The following is a 21,701-nucleotide window of genomic DNA, read 5'->3' as shown; positions in this document are numbered from 1 at the left end:
TCCAGTGAGGCTGCAACTGCTGGTCTAAGGACCATGTTTCCAAAACCAATTACAGGCATGCCTCGGAGATACTGCGCGTTCGGTTCCAGACCACTGCAATAAACTGAGTATCACAGTAAAGCGAGTCATAATTTTTTTTGCTGGTGGGATGGTCTTGCCTTCAATTTGTAAAAAAAGAAAGAAAAGCAGTATCTGCAAAGCGCAATAAAAGGAGGTATGCCTGTACTTAGCCTGTTGGGCAAACATTGCAGCTGAACTCAATACTACCTTTTTTCTTCCCCCTTGGTAGAAAAGCAACATTGGATTAGAGCACACAAGAGCTGTATTGGAATCATAAGACTGCTACTTTTTTTTTTAGCTGCTTGACATCAGACAAATAAATTTACCACAACGCCTCACTTATCTCTTATTGTGAGGAGCCAAAGGTAACATAAGGGAAGAGGTTTGGTCCTGTGTTAGGTAAAGCAGCTGGCCTGCATTAAACATCTGTGTACTCTGATCTCCTGGCCATGATCCCCTCTCGTGAGCTACAGGAAACTCTGCTGAGTTCTAGAAATAGGTCTCAAAGTTTATTATACACACAAAACTTCATTTGGTACAAACAAACAAACAAAAAATAAACAGGCAATGGCTGACCACTTCTCCTTGTGAGTGGTCACGTAGCTTTGTTTGGAACACAACATGTCCAATGGGAATATACTCAGCTTCCCAACTCACACTTTCCCATGCAAGTAAAAATAGAAAATGGGTTAGATTATAATTAGGTTCCCTGTTTAATTTTAAAGGCTGAATTTAGTACCCAGGTATGGATTATTTTCCTGGAAGATCTTCCATTATATTGTTTGGCTATTTCTTATGACCTTATTATCTAACAAATGAATCAGAGACTCTCTGAGTCAGAAGAACCCTGGAGGTCACCTACCCCACCCTCCACTCAATGAAAATGCCTCAGCATGTGGTGGTCCAGTCTCTTCCCGGAACTCAATGAGAATGTATTATTTTCGTGAACCCCAACCTCTTCTTCAGCTAACTGTCTAATCATTAGCTTTTCCCCTTTCTGAGCAAAAATCTTTATTTCTGTAATTTTAATATCTTTGGCCCTAGTTCTGCTCACTCCACTGCCCAAATATGCCTAATCTCTCTTCCACATGACAGCATTTGAAGTATTCTGAAATAGCACTGACTTCTTCCTTGCCTGTTCCTTTTCAGTCTAAATGTCCTGTGTTTTTCCACTATTCTCACCATCAAAATTTCCATATACTTAACAGTGCTGGTCGTCCTTCTGTGGATGAAGTTCACCGTGAGGCTATTTCCTCCCTAAAAAATGACATAATATGCTTCATGTCCACTGTGTCCTATCATCACAACCAAATCAAAATGAATTGTGAAGACTGGTGGAGCATTCCTTTCCAAACAGAGCTCCCTAGAGCTGGAAGTCACAGTCAGACAGACCGACACTCTATGGGCCCTCCACGTGGTCGCCTGAAGCAGGTGGATCTGAGTAACATGACCCTCCTTCAAACAGAAGCATATGAGGCCACTTAAAATGACCAAAGACCCAGAAAGTTTCTTTCCAAGGAAGACAGGGTGAAACAAAGGTATTTCTTACTTTCTACGAAACATTTCTGCAAATATGCAGCCAACGCTCCAGAGATCCACGGGGGTGGCGTAGCTGGACTGGAGCAGGACTTCTGGGGCTCGGTACCACAGCGTGACGACCTGCAACAGCAAACGGGTCTGAGTGTTACCGAAGGAGACGGCTGTCTGCTCACCTGTCGTCCCGCGCGCTGGAATGCCAAGGTTCGGTTCAGAAAGATCGTGGGGAAACACTGAGATAGGAGCCACGGGTGCCTGGGAGTCAACGCTGATGGGCCAGGAAATGACATCACCACAACCTAGGTTCCGACCTCAGACTCTGTGTGTCTCATGAGGAGGGTAAAATACCTGAGTTACAGACAGCAAAGTCTTTTTAAAAAGTCTTAAAATGATTACTGTTTTTCTAAAGGGGCTTACGAAAAGAATACACGGACAACAGGTGTCAGCATCGGCCACAGCTCAGTTCCCGGGTGAGCACTGTTGGGAAATTGGAAGATGATTTCAGTGACTCTGAAGTCTCAAGGCAGCACCCAGGCAGGATAAGTCAAAACTACTCTTATCATGAGGCTGTGGGGAATTAAAATAAAGCCTCCTTCAATGCTGATCTTTTCAGAAAACAAATAAAAAAAAAAGAACTAAGAGACACTGTGTAACCCAATTGTTTATACTGTGTCAAAAAAGTCATTCAGAGGAAGAAATTCTAAAATGGGAAGAACCCCACTTAATACTAACACAGAACTGTATATAATAATAGATGGAATGCAACTGTAATTGTTTCTGCCAGGTGGAGAGGTGAGGAAAGCATATCATTAAGGCTTCAGATTTATAAGGGTACATAAGGATTCAAGTGCGTTTTATGCAGGAGGGAGGATAGAGCAGATATTTTATGGATGCCCGAAATGAAGATGTATTCTTTATTGTCAGATAAGGAATTTAACACATAAATCTATTACATAAGCTTTTTATATTACTCAGATTCCTTTTATCCTTACATATTATTTTGTCTAATTGTATTTTTGTTTATGTCTAAATTTCCTGATATTCTGCTTTATTATGTGATTTGATGGTAGAGGACTTGGCACATGAAGACTGCAGTAGCAGGTCTCCAAAACTGTCTGCCATGAGCTTCAGGAAACTGATGCACAACCACTCCTCCCATCAGGGGGTGACGTCTAATGCACCTTCCAGTGAGTCTGAGTTGGCCTTAGAAGGAGGAAGTGACATCTGAGACTACCAAAGCTAGGCCACACAAATTTCAGTAGCCTGAACCTTTTTGAATGCTTCCTCTTGGAACCCAGCTGCCCTGCAGTGAGAGGCCTGCAAATATGTTCCAGTTGACAGCTTCAACTGAGCTCTCAACTACAAGCCATGTGCGTGGACCATCATGACGTAGAAACCCAATGACCCTCCAGGTGACTGTGGCCCCTGTTGACATCACTTGGAGCAGAAGAACTACCCAGCTGAGTCCAGTTCAACCCACAGAATTGTGAGTGATAATAAACTGGTTGTTGTTTTAAGTTTTAGGGTGATAATATAGCAGTATCTAACAAGATTCTTGACTGGTTCCTCCTCTTCATCTCATTTGGCATGTTTTGCTTTGAATTTGTGCAAGAGGTCAAGTTTTGTTTAAGGGATAGCTGGTTGATGTCTAATGGAGAGATGATGGTGATGTACCAGAAATTAAAAGAGAAAACAAATCCACAATACCAAAACAATGTTCCTCAAGTTATCATTTGGCTCCAACACATCTTTCCAGCACCATCTCTCAAAGTACTTTATATTCCTCACAGCCAAGTCACGGCTGAGACCCCGCCGCTGGCTCCCAACCCCAACTGCACATCAGAATCACCCTTGGGGCTTTCAGGAGAACACAGGTGTCTGGGCCTCATCTCCCAGTCACTGAATTAGGTGGGGCCCCTGGAGTTCTCCTTTTTCTTTTCTTTAAAAAAAAATTCTCAGGTAACTCTTGGATATGTTTGAGCACCATTCAATTACACACACATATCCTCCAGCTCATGCCTCCATGCTTTGGTTGACAGTGTTCTTCTAGGCTAGAGAGCTCTTCTTTCTCCTCACCACAAGTGGAAATTCTACTCAGCCTCCAACGCCCAGCTTTGATGCCATTACCTCCCCAAACCCACCGTCACCTGAGATTCGTACCTTGTAACATAGTTCATAAAGAATATGGTTTGTTCTAGAGGGTGTGGATCCAATTTTGTCCACCGTTATGTCTGCAAAGGCCCACCGCAATACTGTGCACAGTACAATTGGGGTTTGACAAATATCAAATCAATGATTTCAAGGCAATCTTTCCTAGGAGAAAATTGAGCAAAATTCAATGACCAGTCATTCCCCAAAAAGAAGGTACTTTCTACTTGTGCTGAGCAGAGTGTCCAGTTCTGAGCACAGGTCCTCTTGACTAATACTTTCAGCTGGAGGAACACATTTCCCTGCTTCTCGGACATACTGTAAATGAAAGTGCAGGTGCACTCTGTCCACAAAGTTCCACTCGAGTGGTTTACAGACACACACGGACACTGTGAGGTCACACACTTATCTTCTCATCTCGATTTGAAATAAAGTCTAGCATCATCAGAGATGAAGAGTTTAATCTGAACATAGCATCATTTTAGGCTGTCTTGAACAGGCTGTGATTTCTGACTGATTACCCAACCCAAAACACTTTAGTAGAACTAACTTCATTTTCAGTACTTTCATCAGTGATACATATTACAATCATCAAATAAATGTTTAGACAACTTAAGATAGGAAAAATATTGCTATGTTTAAGAAGTTCTCTTCCACTCCTTTCAAATTTAGTTACCACTCAAAATGGATGATGAATCCAAAGTTTTAAAAAATGTTTATTAAAATGACAATATGATCACTTTTATTCTATTAATAACATTAATAGATTTCCTAATATTGTGCCATCCTTGACTTCTTAGAATAAATCATTCCTAATTATGGCCTACTATTTTTTAAATAGACTGTTGGATTTTATTTGCTAGTATTTTTTAGGATATTAACATATTCATAAGTGAGACAGATCCATAGTTTTTGTTAGTTTTTCATGTTTTGATATTAGGGATAGGCAAGCTTTTCATCCTTTTCTATATCCTGAAATACTAATAAACAACACAAGAATTATCGGTCCCTAGGGACTTACTTGTAAAACCATCTGGGTCTGGATCCTTCTTGGAAGTGTCTTAAATGATCTTGTGAATGTCTTCCTGCCAATTAGTCACAACAGGTTGCAACCTCTTTGTGAGGCCGTTTTACTAATGATAAATTTCCCTATGAAATTATTTAATTTAGATTAAAAAATGTATTGTCCAAATTCTGTACATGGTTATTTCTTATAATTATTTTAATATCATCTGTTTCCTTGGTTTTCTGAGAAAATCTGATTTCTCCTCCTTAATGTTGTATATTTTTGTTTTTGGTTTGTATCAGTCAGATTTGTCAGTTTAGCTATATAATTTATTTTAAAAAATGGACATGAAGTTTTATTTTGGGAGGATTATTGTTTTATAATTTGTTGACTTCTATTTTTCTCATTTTTGTGAATTTTTAAATAAGTTTCTAATTTTTGTTTATCTTTGAATATGTAATTTAAAGACTTAAAATCTTTAAATAACATGTAATTTTCTCTTAAAAAGAGTAAACTAATTTGAAGAATAAATTATTTAGAAAAGTGTTTTACAGTCCACGTGGTCATAAAATTTCCACAAAATTCATTATTATTTATGGTTATCTCCTAGCTGCTGGATTTCTAATTTTATTGCGTTATGGTCAGAGAATGCAATCTGTACAATTTCCACTCGGTAGAATTTATTATTGTTTTCTTTATGACTATGCACATACTTGGTTTTTGTTCCGCAGGGTATAAAGGGAGTGTTCTCTTTTAAGTCCTTTATTAACAAGATTTCTGTCTCACACAGATCCTTATATTTTTCTATACTTTATTTGTCAAACACTAAAAGAGAATACGAGTTTTTGTTTTCCTTCCCCCGAATATTCTTGTGTTTCTAAGAGTTTCTGCCTTATATACATTGGCCTATGTTTTTGGCAAATAAAATTTATGACAAGAAAAATATTATTATAAAAAGAATTTAGATGATGGTGGACATAAAATATAAAATAAATACACAAATCCTAGTAAGTCAGCTACAAAATATAATGGGAAAAAGATCCCATCCATAATAGTAACAAAAAATGCAAAACACTGAGGAATTTTAAAAAGTGCTATCTATATAAATAAAATGATATATTACTGTTAAAGAACATTAAAAAAATTTAAAATAGGAAGACAGACCATGACTAAGGTGGGGAAAAGCTGTATTACAAAGATAATAGTCACTCCTATATTAACACAAAACATTTAAAGTGATCCGATGCTTTTGTTGAGGAATGTAATTTTTAAAATAAGGTACCTCTGGCTGAATAATGCTTAATAGTTTGAGAAATAAGGATGAAGGGCATTTGCTCTGTTACCAAAATATACTCTAAGGTACAGTAAATAAAAGGGTGGTGTTAACATTAAAAAAAGAGTAAATTCCAGAACAGACGGATATGTTAATAGGGTTTAAAGTTCTTATAGGTGGCTGTACTTCCTCTCAGTGAGAGAGAAAATGTGCCTCGATAGGTGAAAGTAAGACCGCTGGCCATCCACTTGGAAGAAAATAAGTTTTATCCCTACATTACACCACTTTCAAAAATCTGTGAGAAGGAATGGTATACAGATGGAAAAACCTAAGAAACAGAGCTAGAAAAGTGTGTTGGGAGGAAACACATTTTTCCTTATAAGAAGAGGACCTTGGGATGTGGATCTATTGGCATATGCATGATGGGAAATCTAGAAGCCTGAGGTGAAAAGATTTATGGATCGAGCTATTTGAAACTGAAATTGTCTTCAGGGAACACTATAAATAAAGGCCAAATACAAATAACTGACTGTGAGAAAACATCTAAAACAAATTACACTAACAAAGTAATACAACAGAAAAATAGATAAAAAATAAGAAAGGTAATTTACAAGAAGCAAAAACTATCAGATATATTCCGTCTCATTAAAAGGAAGAAAGAGCCCTGGCTGGCGTAGCCCAGTGGATTGAGCTCGGGCTTCGAACCAAAGTGTCGCAGGTTCTATTCCCAGCCAGGGTACATGCCTGGGTTGCAGGCCATGGCCCCCAGCAACTGCACATTGATGTTTCTCTCTCTCTCTCTCTTTCCCCTCCCTTCCCTCTCTAAAAATAAATAAATAAAATCTTTAAAAAAAAAGGAAGAAAGAAAGGAAACAAGGAAGAAGGCCATCATAATAAAGGGCCTGATGGGCAGAAATGAACAGAATAACACTATTCAGGATTGGCCAAGGTGGGGGAAAACTTAAATTGTGAACTGGCACAACCCTTTTAGAGGACAGTCTGACATTATGTATAAAATTAACAGTGCCCATTGTGTCTGGCCCAGAGTTCCACTTGTGAAAATTTATCCTACAGAAATATTCATAGTAGTATACAAGGAGGTATTCACAGGATGTTTGAGCCACAGTAATTTCCAACAGGGGTATGTTATTCAGCCATCAAAAAAGATGAGCGAGTTTTTCATCCTGCTCATTCCTGTTCACATACAAAATGTATGTGAACAGGATACACTGTTACATACACTGTTACATCCATGATACACTGTTAAGTGAATAAATAAGTTTTGAAACAGTATGAAAGACATTCTAATTTTTATCTGCAGGTCATGCGTGGGTGTAAATGTCACAATTACAGGTGTGATACAAAAATGTCTGCCAGGGCACACAGACACCATATTTGTTTTAAATATCCTTGAAAACAAAAATATAGGGGTAAATTTAAAAACATGTTGAGGGAAACAATGATCGTAATGTATAGAAGATCAACACTTTAAATGGACAAGTTTTAAATGGACAGTGGGAACAAAAACCTGGAAGTGTAGGAGGTAGAACGTTGCAAGCCCAATCAGTTGCCATCAGTAAGCACATTTTATAGCTGAGAAAAGGAATGTCAGGAGGCTGGATAGCACGGCTGGAGTCACGAAGCCCAGATGTGAAAGGGCTGGGATTCCCACCAGGGCTGCCCAGCTTCAACCCTGTGCTCCTTCCTCAGCATCCAGCACAGCACTCCAAACTCCCACAAGTGAACAGGCAGACATACAGGCTGTTATTAAATTTACTTTGAAATATTGAATGTGAACTTTTAAAAGAGCATGCAAATCCCAAAAACTTCAGCTATCCTTCGGTGTTCACAAGATTTCCTTAAAAAAAAAAAAAACGTGTTTTTAAAAATGGTTTCTATTACTTCAAAATTCAGTTCTGATCCACATCAGTGCTTTGTATGGTATGACATCTATTCATCTAATTCCCATTTAATAACTCCAATGAAAGCTAAGGTTTAAAAATCTCTTTGGTATTTTCAGGATTTTTGCTTGGTGTCTGTGTATGTGAACCACTGTAACAAAGAGAGAGGACTTAGGTTCATTAATCAGGTTTATGTTTACACTCTATTTGAACTATCAGTATTTGTCTAAAGAGACATCTTTTTGGTTTAATCTTTGTGGACTTCAACACGCTTAAATTCTAAAACAAAGAGTGAATGTTTCAAAATTTACATTTCTGGTTAATTCTTTAAGAAGATAACCCCAACAATGTCCAAAGGCTACTTTTAAATATAAGAAATCACTACCTTCTTCAATAGATATAAATCTAACACTTGTTCCCTAGTTTATCAAGAGTTTCCCCAGTTTTAATTTGCTAATTTATGTGGCTGCTCTACATTCTCTGACCCAGCCTCCTGTAACCCTCACTTTAAGTCACTGTAAAACATCTCAAATGATGACAATTTCTGGGGATTTAAAATATGTTTCCAGTTTTTGAGGACAAATTGCAACAATTTTTCCTGACAGTAAAATATAAATTCTGTTGGCTTAGGAATTATTATACTTCTGTGCCTCTAACAACTTCTGATGAAGACTGCCTATCTTAAAACCAGTTTAAGGAACACATGTGCAAATACATTAATTTTTGTTTGAAAGCTGTATCGAAAATGGACAAAACCAGTAAAAACATCTCAACCAGTAAAAAGTCATTTCATGACTTTAGTGCATGAAATAAGGAAGTTCTCAGCAGTGTACTTAACTTCTACCTGCATTTTATAGTTCTAAATATCCTTAAAAACAAAAACATGGGGTAAATTTAAAAACATGTTGAGGGAAACAATGATTGTAATGTATAGAAGATCAACACTTTGAAATCTATGACAAAGGTGGCTTCTAATGATAACAATGCAGTTATCTACTAAGCAAAGATAACAATAGGAACTATGGACGGAGTTTGGTGGTTGGAGCCAGCTGGAACCAAAGCAAATACAATGTTTATTACAATCATTACATGTATTAACAGCCTCTAGAGGTGCTGAATGGACTTGGCAACCAGAGGGGGAGCGGAAGACTGGGCGGGGGGTGGCATTCAAGGATATTTACACAAGTGGATGTATCTGTTTAAAGTGCTTTGATCTCTATTCACAATTTTTTTGAACCAAATCAATAACAGTATAAGATAAAGGAGAGCCAAGGACAACTCTGACTGAAAATACATTTCAGAGGAAACCACTCCTATTTAATATTCAATTTAACAGCTTTTTTTTTAAAAAAAATTCATGAACCCTTTTAACCAAGAACCTAAAAAACTTTGTAGATGTTAATCTGAATCTCCCTTATTATATGGCTACATGCTTGAAGGCAGAAACGCATGTTGTGAACACTGTGCTGGATATCTCCCTTTTGCCTTTCCTAAAGGGCTCTGCCCCAGGAGGCGGGTCTGTGCCTATTGTGCGTTTCCAGCTTCTTACTGGGTTTGGCCAATGGGGAGACTAGGCAGGAGTTCAGAGGGAGAGGGGTGAGGCAGAATCTTTAACTCCTTGATTTCCTCCCAGCAAGCTCATCTAGAGCTGGCCACGCAGCCATCCATCACAAAGTCAATGTCCATTAAGGGCAGCCTACTCTACCTGATTCTGGTACCTGCTCCCCTTCTCCCCTTCAAGCCTAGGAATGGGACCAGTCTGGCTGCAACTAGAGCTCAAGTCATAGCGCCATGCCCCACACTTCCTCTGAACCCACTTCTTTGTAAATCTTGTCTCTGTAAACAAACCCTCCTTGAATTATCTTATTTTGAGTGTGCCATCAATTTCCCGTTGGGATTCCAACTAATACATTCGGTTTGTAGATGAAAGCAGTGTGTGTGGGTGGCAACTTCTCTAAGCCTCAGTCTTTCCATCTGTAAGGGGACGTTCGGATGGGATGGTCTGTACGGTGACCTCTGTTAGCATTCTAAGAGTCCCTAAATGATGTGGCAATGGAATACCATATGGCACATAGCATGTGGCAAAGGCTAGACCCTCAGATAGTTCTTTTTCTCATGTGATGCACTGTCTTTGGTGGGACATGGTATGTGGATGCCGTTCAAGTCATACTCTGCAGAGTATCTGACCTGCATATCCAATGTCTCCTGAACCTCACTACTGAGCACTCCCATAGTACTTCTGTCTCAAAATGGGTGAGCTATCTTTTCTCTGATGCTTACTTCTCTTAGATTCTCTCTCTCTCTGCTTGCAGCAAAATCACCACTTCCTTGGGTTCCTCGCTCATCTCCGTTATCAATGAAGTTGCCAGATTCTGACAATTCTATGGGACCCCTGTCCTGTCCCAATGGTCACCAAGGCTTCCCCTGGGCTCTTTTCCTAAAAGTTTGTCTCCTTCCTCTCTACTGCACCTGTAGCTGTGCTCACCACATTCCTGCTTAAAATCCTTCATCTACTCCCCAGAGAGTTTAAGGTCAGGTTCAAGTTCCATTTATTCCCAATGCCCTCATGATCTGGCTCCCTCCTTTTATCACCTGTTTTACCTTCACACAAAAGCTTTCCTCTACCTGCTCAGAGGTTTTATCGTTGTTCAAATAGTGTGCTGTCACGCCTTGTGGCTTCCCACACGCTGAGACCTTTCTCTGGAATGTCCTCTCACAACACCATCCTTAATTCTTGTGCACCTCGCCCTGCCCAGTCCTCCCCTATTACGCGTAACCACAGCACTCACACAGCCTCCCATTCAGTGTGTACTTACTGCCTATGAGATCCCAAGCCAGTCCTTTGAGGATAAAGACCACTCCTAAGTGGACTTTTCACCCCCAGCACCTCCCAGAGTGCTGTGTACAGCAGGCATAAAATAAATGTATGTTCCGCTAAATGTATGGGTAGCCAGGAGACAGCAGAATGGATGGTTACAGGGTTAGGATGAATAACCTAGGGTAGGACACAAGGGTTTCTATTACAGTATAAATTTGTAGACCACAGTCATGTCCTCATATGGACACCAGGAATTCTAAGAGTCCACGAACATTATCTTTAGTGAACAGATGCCTTTTTATTTTATTATTATTATTTTTAAATATTTTATGTATTTATTTTTAGAGATGGGGAAGGGGGAGAGAGAGAGAAACACTGATCAGCTGACTCCCATCCACACCCCAATTAGGGACCGAACGCACAACTCAGGCATGTGCCCCAACTGAGATGGAACTGGTGACCTTTTGCTTTGCAGGACGATGCCCAAACAACAGAGCCACACCGGTCAGGGCAACAGATGACTTTTTAATAAAGTGTGATGACCACTTTATTTTTGTAACATGAAGTTTTAAAATGCCTGAAGGGCCCATGTTTTCCTTCAGGCTGTATTGTTTAAATTTCATCTTGAACTCATGAAACTTAAAATAGTTACCACTTGCTAAATGACTATTATGTTTCAAGTAACAAACTCATTCTCTTTTTAGAAGTACAGTATAGTTTTGATTTTGACACTAAACAATCACACACTTGATCTCACTCTGCCTTCACCATAGAAACCAAGCAAATATTTGTAGACATTCCTTCAGCCTTCACAGATAAGTAGAAATGAAAATTATTCTGAATACAGGATATGGCAGGCTACAGAGCTCCTCGTTTCCTTTTAGAAGTAGTTTTAACTCTTAAGAAAATCTATATGCTTTGGGAGGCTACATAATTACTCAGATTTGTAATTTTAAAAACTGACACTTTATTATGAAGATAGTCAAATGTCTCTAAAGCCTGTGTCTTCTTTCTCCTTGGGTACTATGTTCATTTTTACTATGTTCATTTTTACATGGGCTGCATGTAAACGTACTAAATGAGCACTTGCAAGAAACACGGTTAGTGCAAGTGATGAGTGACATGGAAGCATGGTTTTAAAATCTGAGTTCAGGCTCAAACATTCTTCAACGTCTTAAAATTCTGTGGAAAATACACAGTTTGGAGACCCTGATTACTCTTGCCCACCACTTTATAACACCGTTCTGGGGTACAAGAAAAATCAGCATCACTGCACAAAGCAAATGCTCAGGTTTGAAGACTCAGTGCAACTATACAGGCGTGATTGCATCACTGTGGATGTCACTCTCTGATTTCAAAGTTACTTAAAAAAACAGTCTGATATAAAACATGTGTCCTAGCCCCTTCCCCTCTTTCTTGCATGAATTTGATTCTTTTATATTGAATTCTCCCCTTTCTTTTTTTCTTCTAAAAATTTCCCCATCTTTCTTTTCTAAAATACTTTTCTATCCTTACAGAAATTGTAATATCTTTAGATCTCGTATGAGTGAAGGGGAAAGGATCACTATAGGGAGAACAGTTCCACTAGTTAAATAATTATAAAATATATAAATTCATTTGTTTTTGATGAGCCACAATGCTTCTCTTAAAATTGTCTCAGTTTCTAAGAAGAACCACACTACTACCAAGGACTTGGCAGAGTATTTCTAGGTACATCCGCTATTAGGAGAGACACATGTGTGAACATAAAAACCAGCGGAAGGCTTCTCACCTAGGCGCAGGAACTCCCTGCACACGGGCTCGGGCCAGTGTGGTTGCTGCATGCAAACGCTACTTGAAAGGAAAAGTAACCCTCCAGGTTAGGTAGAACTTTGCTTTGACCTCAGAAATGATTCAAAGAAAAACTACTTTTCCATTTATAAGCATTTCAAAGAATGCTGCTGCTTTCTAGAAATCTGTGGCAGGTAGCCTCTTTCATCCTTGAAACTGCTAGGGCTTTGAAAAATGGTCTAAGAAGTGATTACAATGATACCTAAGAAAACGCCTAGGTCAGACAAAATATTTAGAATATTTTGTAGTGACTGAGTAGTTTTAAATAGCTATTATAGATGCTCAATATAAAGAGGACTCTGATATATGGCAAAAATAAAAGCAGGACCTACTGATGAAATCGGTGAAAGCCTTCCGGAACATTCTGAGAGGGGGAGTGGCTCTTTGTATTACACAACACACATCTCTCACGGCCCCTGCTGATGTGTGGTGTTACCACAAGAATCTGCTTCCACCCTGTCACCCCTACGAGACCAAATAGCAGGGGCTGGGTCTTGATGACCTTCAGGTATCCGAAGCCTGGCACTCTGTCTGGCACACACAAGGCATTCAGTAACTATCTGTTATATGTACGACCAAGAAGTTACTGCAAACTTGCTCCCAAACCACAAAACCAAAACCAAACCAGCGAGGAAAGAAATCCATCTGCCTTTGGATTACTCTGAATGTACAAAAAGTCTTCCAGATTCATAAAAATGGCAACAGAATCAAATTTATACATCAAACTTTAGAGAAAATGTCTTGAGAAGAGCAAATAAGTTTTTGTTACTTAGGGGCACCTACTGATAGGCAGGTAGGTAGATAGATTGTTTAAGCTATTCCTTTTTTTTGGTTTACATTAAAGTATACACAGATCTTAAGATATAATGCATTTTTTAAGTTATTTTTTTTAGATTTATTTTATTTTATTTTTATTTTTAGAGAGGGAAGGGAGGGAGACAGAGAGAGAGAGCGAGAAATATCAATGTGCGGTTGCTGGGGGTCATTGCCTGCAACCCAGGCATGTGCCCTGACTGGGAATCGAACCTGCGACCCTTTGGTTCACAGCCCGCGCTCAATCCACTGAGCTACGCCAGCCAGGGCTGATGTATAATGCATTTTTACACACGTATGCGCCTACTAACCAACATGATGCAGAACATTTACGTCACCACAGAAGGCCCTCTAGGGCCCTCCCCAGTCAGTGTCGCTCCTGTACCACCTCTCTGACTTCTGCCACACAGGTCAGCGCTGCTGGTTTGGGAGCGTCCTATGACAGGAGATACGCAGGTTTTGCGTCTGGCTGCTTTTGCTCAATCTAACCTGTGGATTATCTATGTGGTTGTGTGCATCAGCCACTTGTTGCCTTTCACTGTTGTTTAGTGTTTCACTGGGTCAACAACCCAGGGTTTATTTAGCCTTTCTCTCTCTCTTTTTTTTTTTCCTGTTGATGGGTGTTTCTACTTTTGGCTATGGTGAATGAACATTCTTCTGTGAACATTTCTGTGTACCTCTTGTTGGACATGGTGCTCATTTCACTCATATATATGTATATATATGTATATATATGTATATGTGTGTGTGTGTATATATATATATATATAGAGAGAGAGAGAGAATACGTATGTTTAGTAGATGTTACAAAACAGTTTTTTCCAAGTAGTTGAACAATTTTATGCTCCCACTAGGAATTCATGAGAGTTTCCAATTTCACCATATCTTCTTTCTTTTAAAGATTTATGTATTTATTTTTAGAGAGGGGAAGGGAGGAGGAAAGAGAGAGAAACATCAACGTGTGGTTGCCTCTCATGTGGAGCTGGCCTACAACCCAGGCATGTATCCTGACTGGGAATCGAACTGGTGATCCTTTGGTTCAATGCCCATGCTCAATCCACTGAGCCACACTAGCCAGGGCTAGTTCCACCATATCTTTGCTACCACTTGATATTCTCAACCATTCAAGTTAGTGTATAGTGGTACCGCCTACACTTTTAACTAACAAATTTATAATATATGGCTCTAAAAATGACAATATAGTTTGGATTTATTAAAGCACTAACTATGCTCTCTGTAAAGATAGAATAAATAGTGATATTTATCATTTGTGCACAGATGGATGACTCACTGGTTTAAGACAATGTTAACATGTTAGGCTTTTCTTCTCACTTTTGCTCTTGCTACATCTGACTCAGAAAATTCCCAACTCTTTTAAGCATTCTGTTTGTCCTTTGGAGGTGTACAAAGTATATATTTATACAGAGTTCTTACACAATTTAGGCATTAAAATGAAACTGAATAATATTCTGAAATGTTTGTGCCAAGATCCAAGGTTAAAATGTTAATAATGTAAAAGTCTTAGAAGTTGTTGGATGATGGTTTGTGCTAGCTGTCCTGTATGGAAATAATTTTGAAACATCGTTATAAACTAAAGGACAAAACCATGCCTGTCAGTGTAGTCCCTGAGCTTAGTTCAGAGAGTGAACCCAAATGCTGCTGCTTCTCCTTCTGAAGACATCACGTAGACACGTTCCCGGGCATGAAATTTAAACATGGGCAAACATGGGAGCCATGGCCACTATTTTGGAGGTGGGCTATAGGACAATCATCCATGTACATCCAGTAGCATCTTCCCTTGTTTAGAAACTCTGAAAAACTGCAGAAACCACTGCCTTCATTGGGTGGGTGAACGTTTGCAAAGTGCTGTCCACAGGCTGGCACTCAGCACTAGGGAGTGAAGCAGTTCCTACCCCCACGGGACTTACAGTCTGACTGACGGAAAACGTATCCTGGAGATGTGGAAGGCATCCGTTTGGCTACACTGTTAAATCTTGGTCACATTTTTTCTTACCCTATTTACCATATTAAAGGGTCTGAGAAGTTCTACAGTTTAAAAAGAAACCTATTCAATCGAAGCTTTACCAAGTATTGTTCACAGAATGGTATTCTGCCTCTCACATAACACTTACTATCATCTTATGGAATTAGGGTTCTTTAAAAATGCTTTGAAAAGCAACAGCACAACACATTGCACAAGGTTAGGAGCACAAATAATCCAAAAGAAGTTCCGAAATGTATGCATGCATGCAACTTAACATCTTAACTAGTGTCATCCTGAAAAATAAGAGCTGATATCACTGGCTTTAAGCAAGCAACATATATTGTTTTGCACTGAAAATAAAAGTACAAAATGAAAATTAAAGTTGCAAAAGTACCCTTTGGGCCTTTGGTATAACCATTATAACATCGACTACCACTATACAAATACAGATGGTGAAGAAGTAGTGATGTCTTTGTGAACTATCCTATTTCTGTCGGCACAGATATGCTCACATTTGGAAACTGACAGTTCTGAATACTTCATTTACTTTCAATGACCCCTTTAAGATAAAAGTAGAACGTAGAAAAGATTCTGGTTATTAAAACTTTCTGGCTGTTGATACACCATTTGGGAAGAAGTTTATTCTAGTGTAATGTTGAAGTTCACCAGTATTTACTGGGCAAGCTAACATGACAGGAATTGAGACTGCAGAGACAGATATTAGACAATGTCTGATTTGGAGGAGCTTGCAGTCTAGTGAGGCAACTATAAAAAGAAATAATGGTAATACAGTGTGGTTGGAATTATAATAAGGCATGGAGAAAGTGCTATGAAAACAGAGATGACTTCATTAAAGAAAATAGGCGATTTATAGCTCCTATAATAAAGTACATACAATCTGTATACAATAAAAATATGACTGCAATCAAGAAATTAGTATTTATTGAGCACCTATTTTATACTATAAATCTGCATGCCAGACTTTCTTAAATGTCAAATTACTGCAAGTCTCATAGAATTTCATATTGTTCTCAAAAGGAATGTAAAATATCTCAGATTCTTGGGCGATTTTATATCCCAAATTAGAGGAAGCCAAAGTAAAGTTTAATTTTACACTTTGGAAAAAGTCTAAGGCAAAGATCATATGTAAGCAATCCCTGGGATTTGTAATCAGAAATACAGCAGGTCCTCAAATAACGTCATTTCCTTACAATGTTGATGAGGGAAAAAAAAAGATACCTGGCTGGCGCCACCGTCTGTATCGAGTTTGTTGTCTCCCCCTGTTGGGCGGGATTTCTCTGGGCGATCCAGACCCCGCCCCCGATGTGCATGTGAGGTTAACTGGTGTGGTCTGCACTGTCCGCATCTGAGTGCGTGTGTAGGCAGCAGTGGCCCTGTGATGGCAGGGCATCCTGTCCAGGGTGGGTTCCTGCCTGGTGCCCTCACTGCTGGCACATGCTCTGGCCAGCCATGACCTTGAACTGGAATAACTGGGTTGGAACATAATTATCTTACATGTTTTAATTCACCTTTCTTAAGTGTATGTAGAGTTCACAATTTATTTCAATACTTAATTTTAGAGATATTTTAGGTCTTTATTTAGAAGTTTGGTGATGTTTTTGTGACCAGAAATATGCCACAGGAACTTCACTCTTGTTTGTGTCACTTGGTCTATGGTACAACTGGTTTTGTTATACACAGTTTTACTTAAGACCCAGGTTTCCGGTACTCACCAATGACGTTAACTGAGGACCTAAATGCCTACTCACTATGTGCTTCATTTCACAGAGCCAGCAGAGGGGGTAAACCTCTTTGAGAAAAAGGCCTCCATATACATGGAGCGATGTCCGACTTCAGATGTAAAGAAAGCCTAATACAAAAGAAAGCCTGGGTGCAGAGACACATATTTCAAATACAGGGAAGTAATTTAGCTATTTTCAAAAATGCATGAAAATCTGTGTAACACAAGAGAGGAACAAGCCATCATGGACTACACCGAGGGGTGTTGTCTTGTTGCCCCCCTGAGCCAGAACCGAAAGCTCTCCCACTTGAAAACCACGGCACTCAGAAATCTCTGTGAGATACATCCTGCAGCACTGTCTAACTAATCGGCATTAACAGGACGGGACTGCAACAGTGAGTTGGCTGAATATGCAGCTGAGCACCAGCTTCACTCCACAGGTAAGTCCATATGCACCAATCGCAGTACATTTCTGTCTCGATTTCTTAGACTAGGAAGCTGCTACCTATGAAGAGAATGGAAGCTTCTTTATTGGGATTCCCAAATCCTTTTTAACTGTTATAATAGATTCATTTTTTAACGGAGCTACACAGGATTAAGCCTTTCTATGATTCTCCTCAGGGGAAGTATTATGAGAAATAAGTGTTAGTAATGAAAACCAGGCATTTTATCCATTTTTATGTCTGGTACATCCATACCTTTATGCCGGCTTCCTGATTTATACTGGCATTTTCCTGACTAAGTTATCATTATGGACAACGTTTCTATTTTTCATAATGAGTACATATGACGTTTGCCTTTAAAAAACAATAAGCTCAATAGGTGCGTGTTGAAAAGAATTCATTTTCTTCTCCAGTCTTTGGACTCCTATCTAGTCATAAGAGCATTTGGTGTTCTCAGTTAGCCTCCGTGCACAGCTTCGGTTATGCTGCCAGCTTTGATGCAGAGTTCACTGCTGTGATGCGAAGTCATTCTCACTGGAGGGGGCGAGAGATAAAAGAGGACTCTACAAAAATCGTGAGAAACTCGTCCTACTGAAATTGAGGCGACGCGTTGATGAGGTGGATGGCTGATCAGCCAGGCCCCATGTGCCTTGGAAACAAGCGAAGATGAAGACTTCACGTCACCTCCCACTTGGTGTACAAAATATCAGCTCACAATCACTCGTGTGAACGTCTAGATGCTTCGATTCACCCACGGTGCAAACACCAGCCACCTGTTAGTCTCATTGTTGGTCATCAGTGAACTCAGGAGGTATATGACTGAATGGGGTAAGGGAGAGAATCCTGGATTGAGATTTGGACACCCAGTTTTTAGTCTCAGATAAATAACCACGTCAAAAAAAAAGGTAACTTCATCCCTAAACTATAGAATCAAGAGGTCACATTAGATAATTTCTGACGTCCTTTCAACGTCCTACAATCCTATAATTAAGAATGAATAAGTGTTTTAAGTTTCTCTGCATATATTCCCAGAAGTGGAATCGCTGGGCCAAATGACAGTTTCATTTTTAATTTTCTGAGGTATCCACACCGTTTTCTACAGTGGTCGCGCCAATCTGCATTCCCACCAACAGTGCTAAAGTGTTCCGCTTTCTCAGCATCCTCACCAGCACCTGCTGTTTGTTGATGTATTGATGATAGCCATTCTGACAAGTGTGAGGTGCTGTCTCACTGTGGTTTTAATTTGCATCTCTCTGATTAATGACATTGAGCATCTCTTCATATGTCTATTGCCATCTGTATATCTTCTTTGGAGAACTGTCCATTCAGGTCCTTTGCCCACTAGTTAATTGGATTGTTTGGGGTATTATTGGGTGATGAGGTTTGTCAGTGCTATATACATTTTGTATGTTAACCTTTTATCAGACATACTGGCGAATGTGTTCTCCCATTCTGTGGGCTGTCTTTTTATTTTGTTGATGGTTTCCTTTGCTATGCAAAAACTTTTTAGTTTGATATAATCCCATTTATTTATTTTTCCTTTTGTTTCCCTTGCCTGGGAAGATATATCAAGTAAAATATTGCTATGAGTAATGTCTGGGATTTTGCCTATGTTTTCTTCTAAGATTTTTATGTTTTTGGGACTAATATTTTAAGTTTTTAATCCATTTTGAATTTACTCTTGCGTGTGGTGTAAGAAGGTGGTCTAGTTTTATTTTACTGCCTGTCTAAATAATCTTTAGACATTGTATATACTTGCTTTCTCTGTCGAATATTATGCTGAGTGAAATAAGCCAGTCAGAGAAAGGCAAATACCATATGATCTCATTCATAGGTGGAATCTAATGAACAACTGAACCAACAAGCAAAATAGAGACAGACTCATAGACAGAGAACAGGATGACAGCTATGGTGGGGGGGAAGGTTGGGGGTGGAGGGATGGAGCGAAAAGGACTCATGGACATGAACAACAGTGTGGTGATTACAGAGGGAAGGGGGATATGAGGGGGTTAAATGGTAAAGAAAAAATACAATAAAAATTCAAAAAAAGAATGAATAAATTCCACATGCAGATCTACATCCTCAGGAACATCGTTCATGGAAACCTCACTTTTAAAGAAATAGAATTTTGTGCAGAAGGACATTTTAAAGGACAATAATTGGTACCCAAAAGAATCTGTGATTCTATATAGCAAAACAAATTCCAAAACAGACTGCGAAGAATCTTAAAAAGTCACTTAGCCCTGACCGGCGTGCCTCAGTAGGTTAAGCATTGTCCCGCAAAGCAACAGGTTGCTGGTGCCTGGCTGGGGCGTGTGCGAGAGACAGCCAACCGACCACGTTTCTCTCTCACATTGGTATCTTCCTCTTTCCCTCTCTCTCTCCCTCCCTCCCTTCCCCTCTCTCTAAGGATAAATTAATAAAATCTTTTTTAAAAAGTCATTTAGATGGCGAGACAAAAGGCAACGCCACCAATCTCTTGTCACGTGCAGCTACAGGCTGGAGAGCAGTCCCGCCGGCGTGTCTGTGCACAGGGGTAGGGACTGCTCTCGGCCCAGCCTTCTCCTCACAGTCGTCAGTATCACTGTTCAAACAGGAATGCCCAGTGACTGACTGTACTTTCTGGAGGCAAGCGTCCAAATTTATTACAAAATACACCCATAATAGCCATTTCAGAAGAAAGGGGTAGGATTTTATATGTCTGCCGAAGAAATACAGTCCCCTCGAAAAAAGGAGCATAGCATAGCAAAGAGGAATGATGTGGGTTATAATCCTTCTGCCCCTACCTACTGTAACATATGGAGCTATCAAAATGAATCCCCTGTTCATGTCTTTAGAAATCACCGATGAGAAAAATTATTTTATCACATGACTGAAATAACAGGAAATTACTGATGTATGGAATGATATTAAGCCCTGTTCAATATATTCAAAAGTTCAGGAGGGAGAAATTAAGGTTATATGTAATATCTCTGGAAATTCCATTCTGTTTTCCTGCAACTGAATCAGTGAAGGTTATTATAAGTTACATGGATGAGTCACAAACTTTTGAAGAATCAGGTATAAACGGCAACATAAATATATGAATCACCTTGGTTTCTTTCAAACATTATCAAACAACTATGATCCTAGGGCTAGGGCAACTTTATTTGAATTAAAGAAAACCCCATTAACTTCTTTGGTGGTGGTAAAAAAACTGTGAGTTTTAAAAAAGAAAAACAAGAAGCAATTCTCAAGGTAATAAGTGCTTCCATGTTACCAGTTCTCCTATCAGAGGGCACTGGATGGAGCTAAAGGACAAAGAGATAAGGGCAATATTGCTAGTTACTAACAAATGGCAGATAAAAGAGCTCTTCTGGGTTCTGATTAAGTGACAGCATTCTACACATTCTTTTGACTTGGGAAAGTCAGACTAAGAGCAGCAGCTAAGTTACATGTGAAGCAGCACTAAATAAGCGTGTCTGCATGCTTTCACATTCCAGCAGGACAGAATTCCTCCCCTTTCATTGAACAGAAACATGTTCTCTGTGCTCACAGCAATAATGCGCCTTTGCTTCAGCTTCCATAAAAAAGCATAAATGTATATGCTGAAAGCACAGAGAAGTTCTGTGCAGTGGGACTTGGTGGCCGGGAGCCAATGTTTACAATCCCCTGGGTGGGAAAGGCAGGGTGAAAGGCTCAGGACGGCAGGCTTTAAGTCTTTGCTGTTGCCGCCAGTGACCTTCGCCTCTGTTTTCAAAGCGGCTCTCAGGTTAACCCCTTGGGTTCTGCGAGCACTGGTGCTGCACAAAGGAAATACCTTTCTTTGAAGGACACCTCTCCCATGCACATCGGTTTCTGATTTCAGCAGGAGCAGCTCAGAAACACTGGATTAAGAAGCATGTATTCAGTCTCCTATTGGACCCACAGGCAAGTCAGGGGGATTGAATCTGGATTTTGATGTGTGCTGTGTTCTACAAAGTGAAAGTTTCCAGCTTCGGGCAATGGACTCATGCTTACAAACCAGGGGATTGTGAAACATGAGCATATTTGGTCTCCAGGGGAGAAGGAAGCATCCAATTTATGCAGAAATGCTCTTTTCCCAGCTAGCCAATGGGAGGCGAGGCTATGAGAGTGGGGCTTCCTATAGGGATCTCCGGACTGGAAGA

General features: G+C 39.6%; 1 protein-coding gene across 4 annotated transcripts in view; it reads right to left on the bottom strand.

Moving 5' to 3' along the window:
* CDK6 (cyclin dependent kinase 6) overlaps positions 1 to 21,701 on the bottom strand; it is a 228,325-nt gene that overhangs the window by 72,681 nt on the left and 133,943 nt on the right. For all 4 annotated transcript variants that reach the window (XM_045827037.1, XM_045827038.1, XM_045827036.1 and 1 more), the window contains exon 5: positions 1,610 to 1,719. In XM_045827037.1, coding sequence (XP_045682993.1) covers positions 1,610 to 1,719 — 110 coding nt within the window. The remainder of the gene's footprint in view (positions 1 to 1,609; positions 1,720 to 21,701) is intronic.

This window comes from Phyllostomus hastatus, unplaced genomic scaffold (assembly GCF_019186645.2).
Source record: "Phyllostomus hastatus isolate PE091 unplaced genomic scaffold, TTU_PhHast_1.1 phas_scaffold_78, whole genome shotgun sequence".
Classification (NCBI taxonomy): Eukaryota; Metazoa; Chordata; class Mammalia; order Chiroptera; family Phyllostomidae; genus Phyllostomus; species Phyllostomus hastatus.
This window is presented reverse-complemented; position numbering and strand designations above follow the sequence as displayed.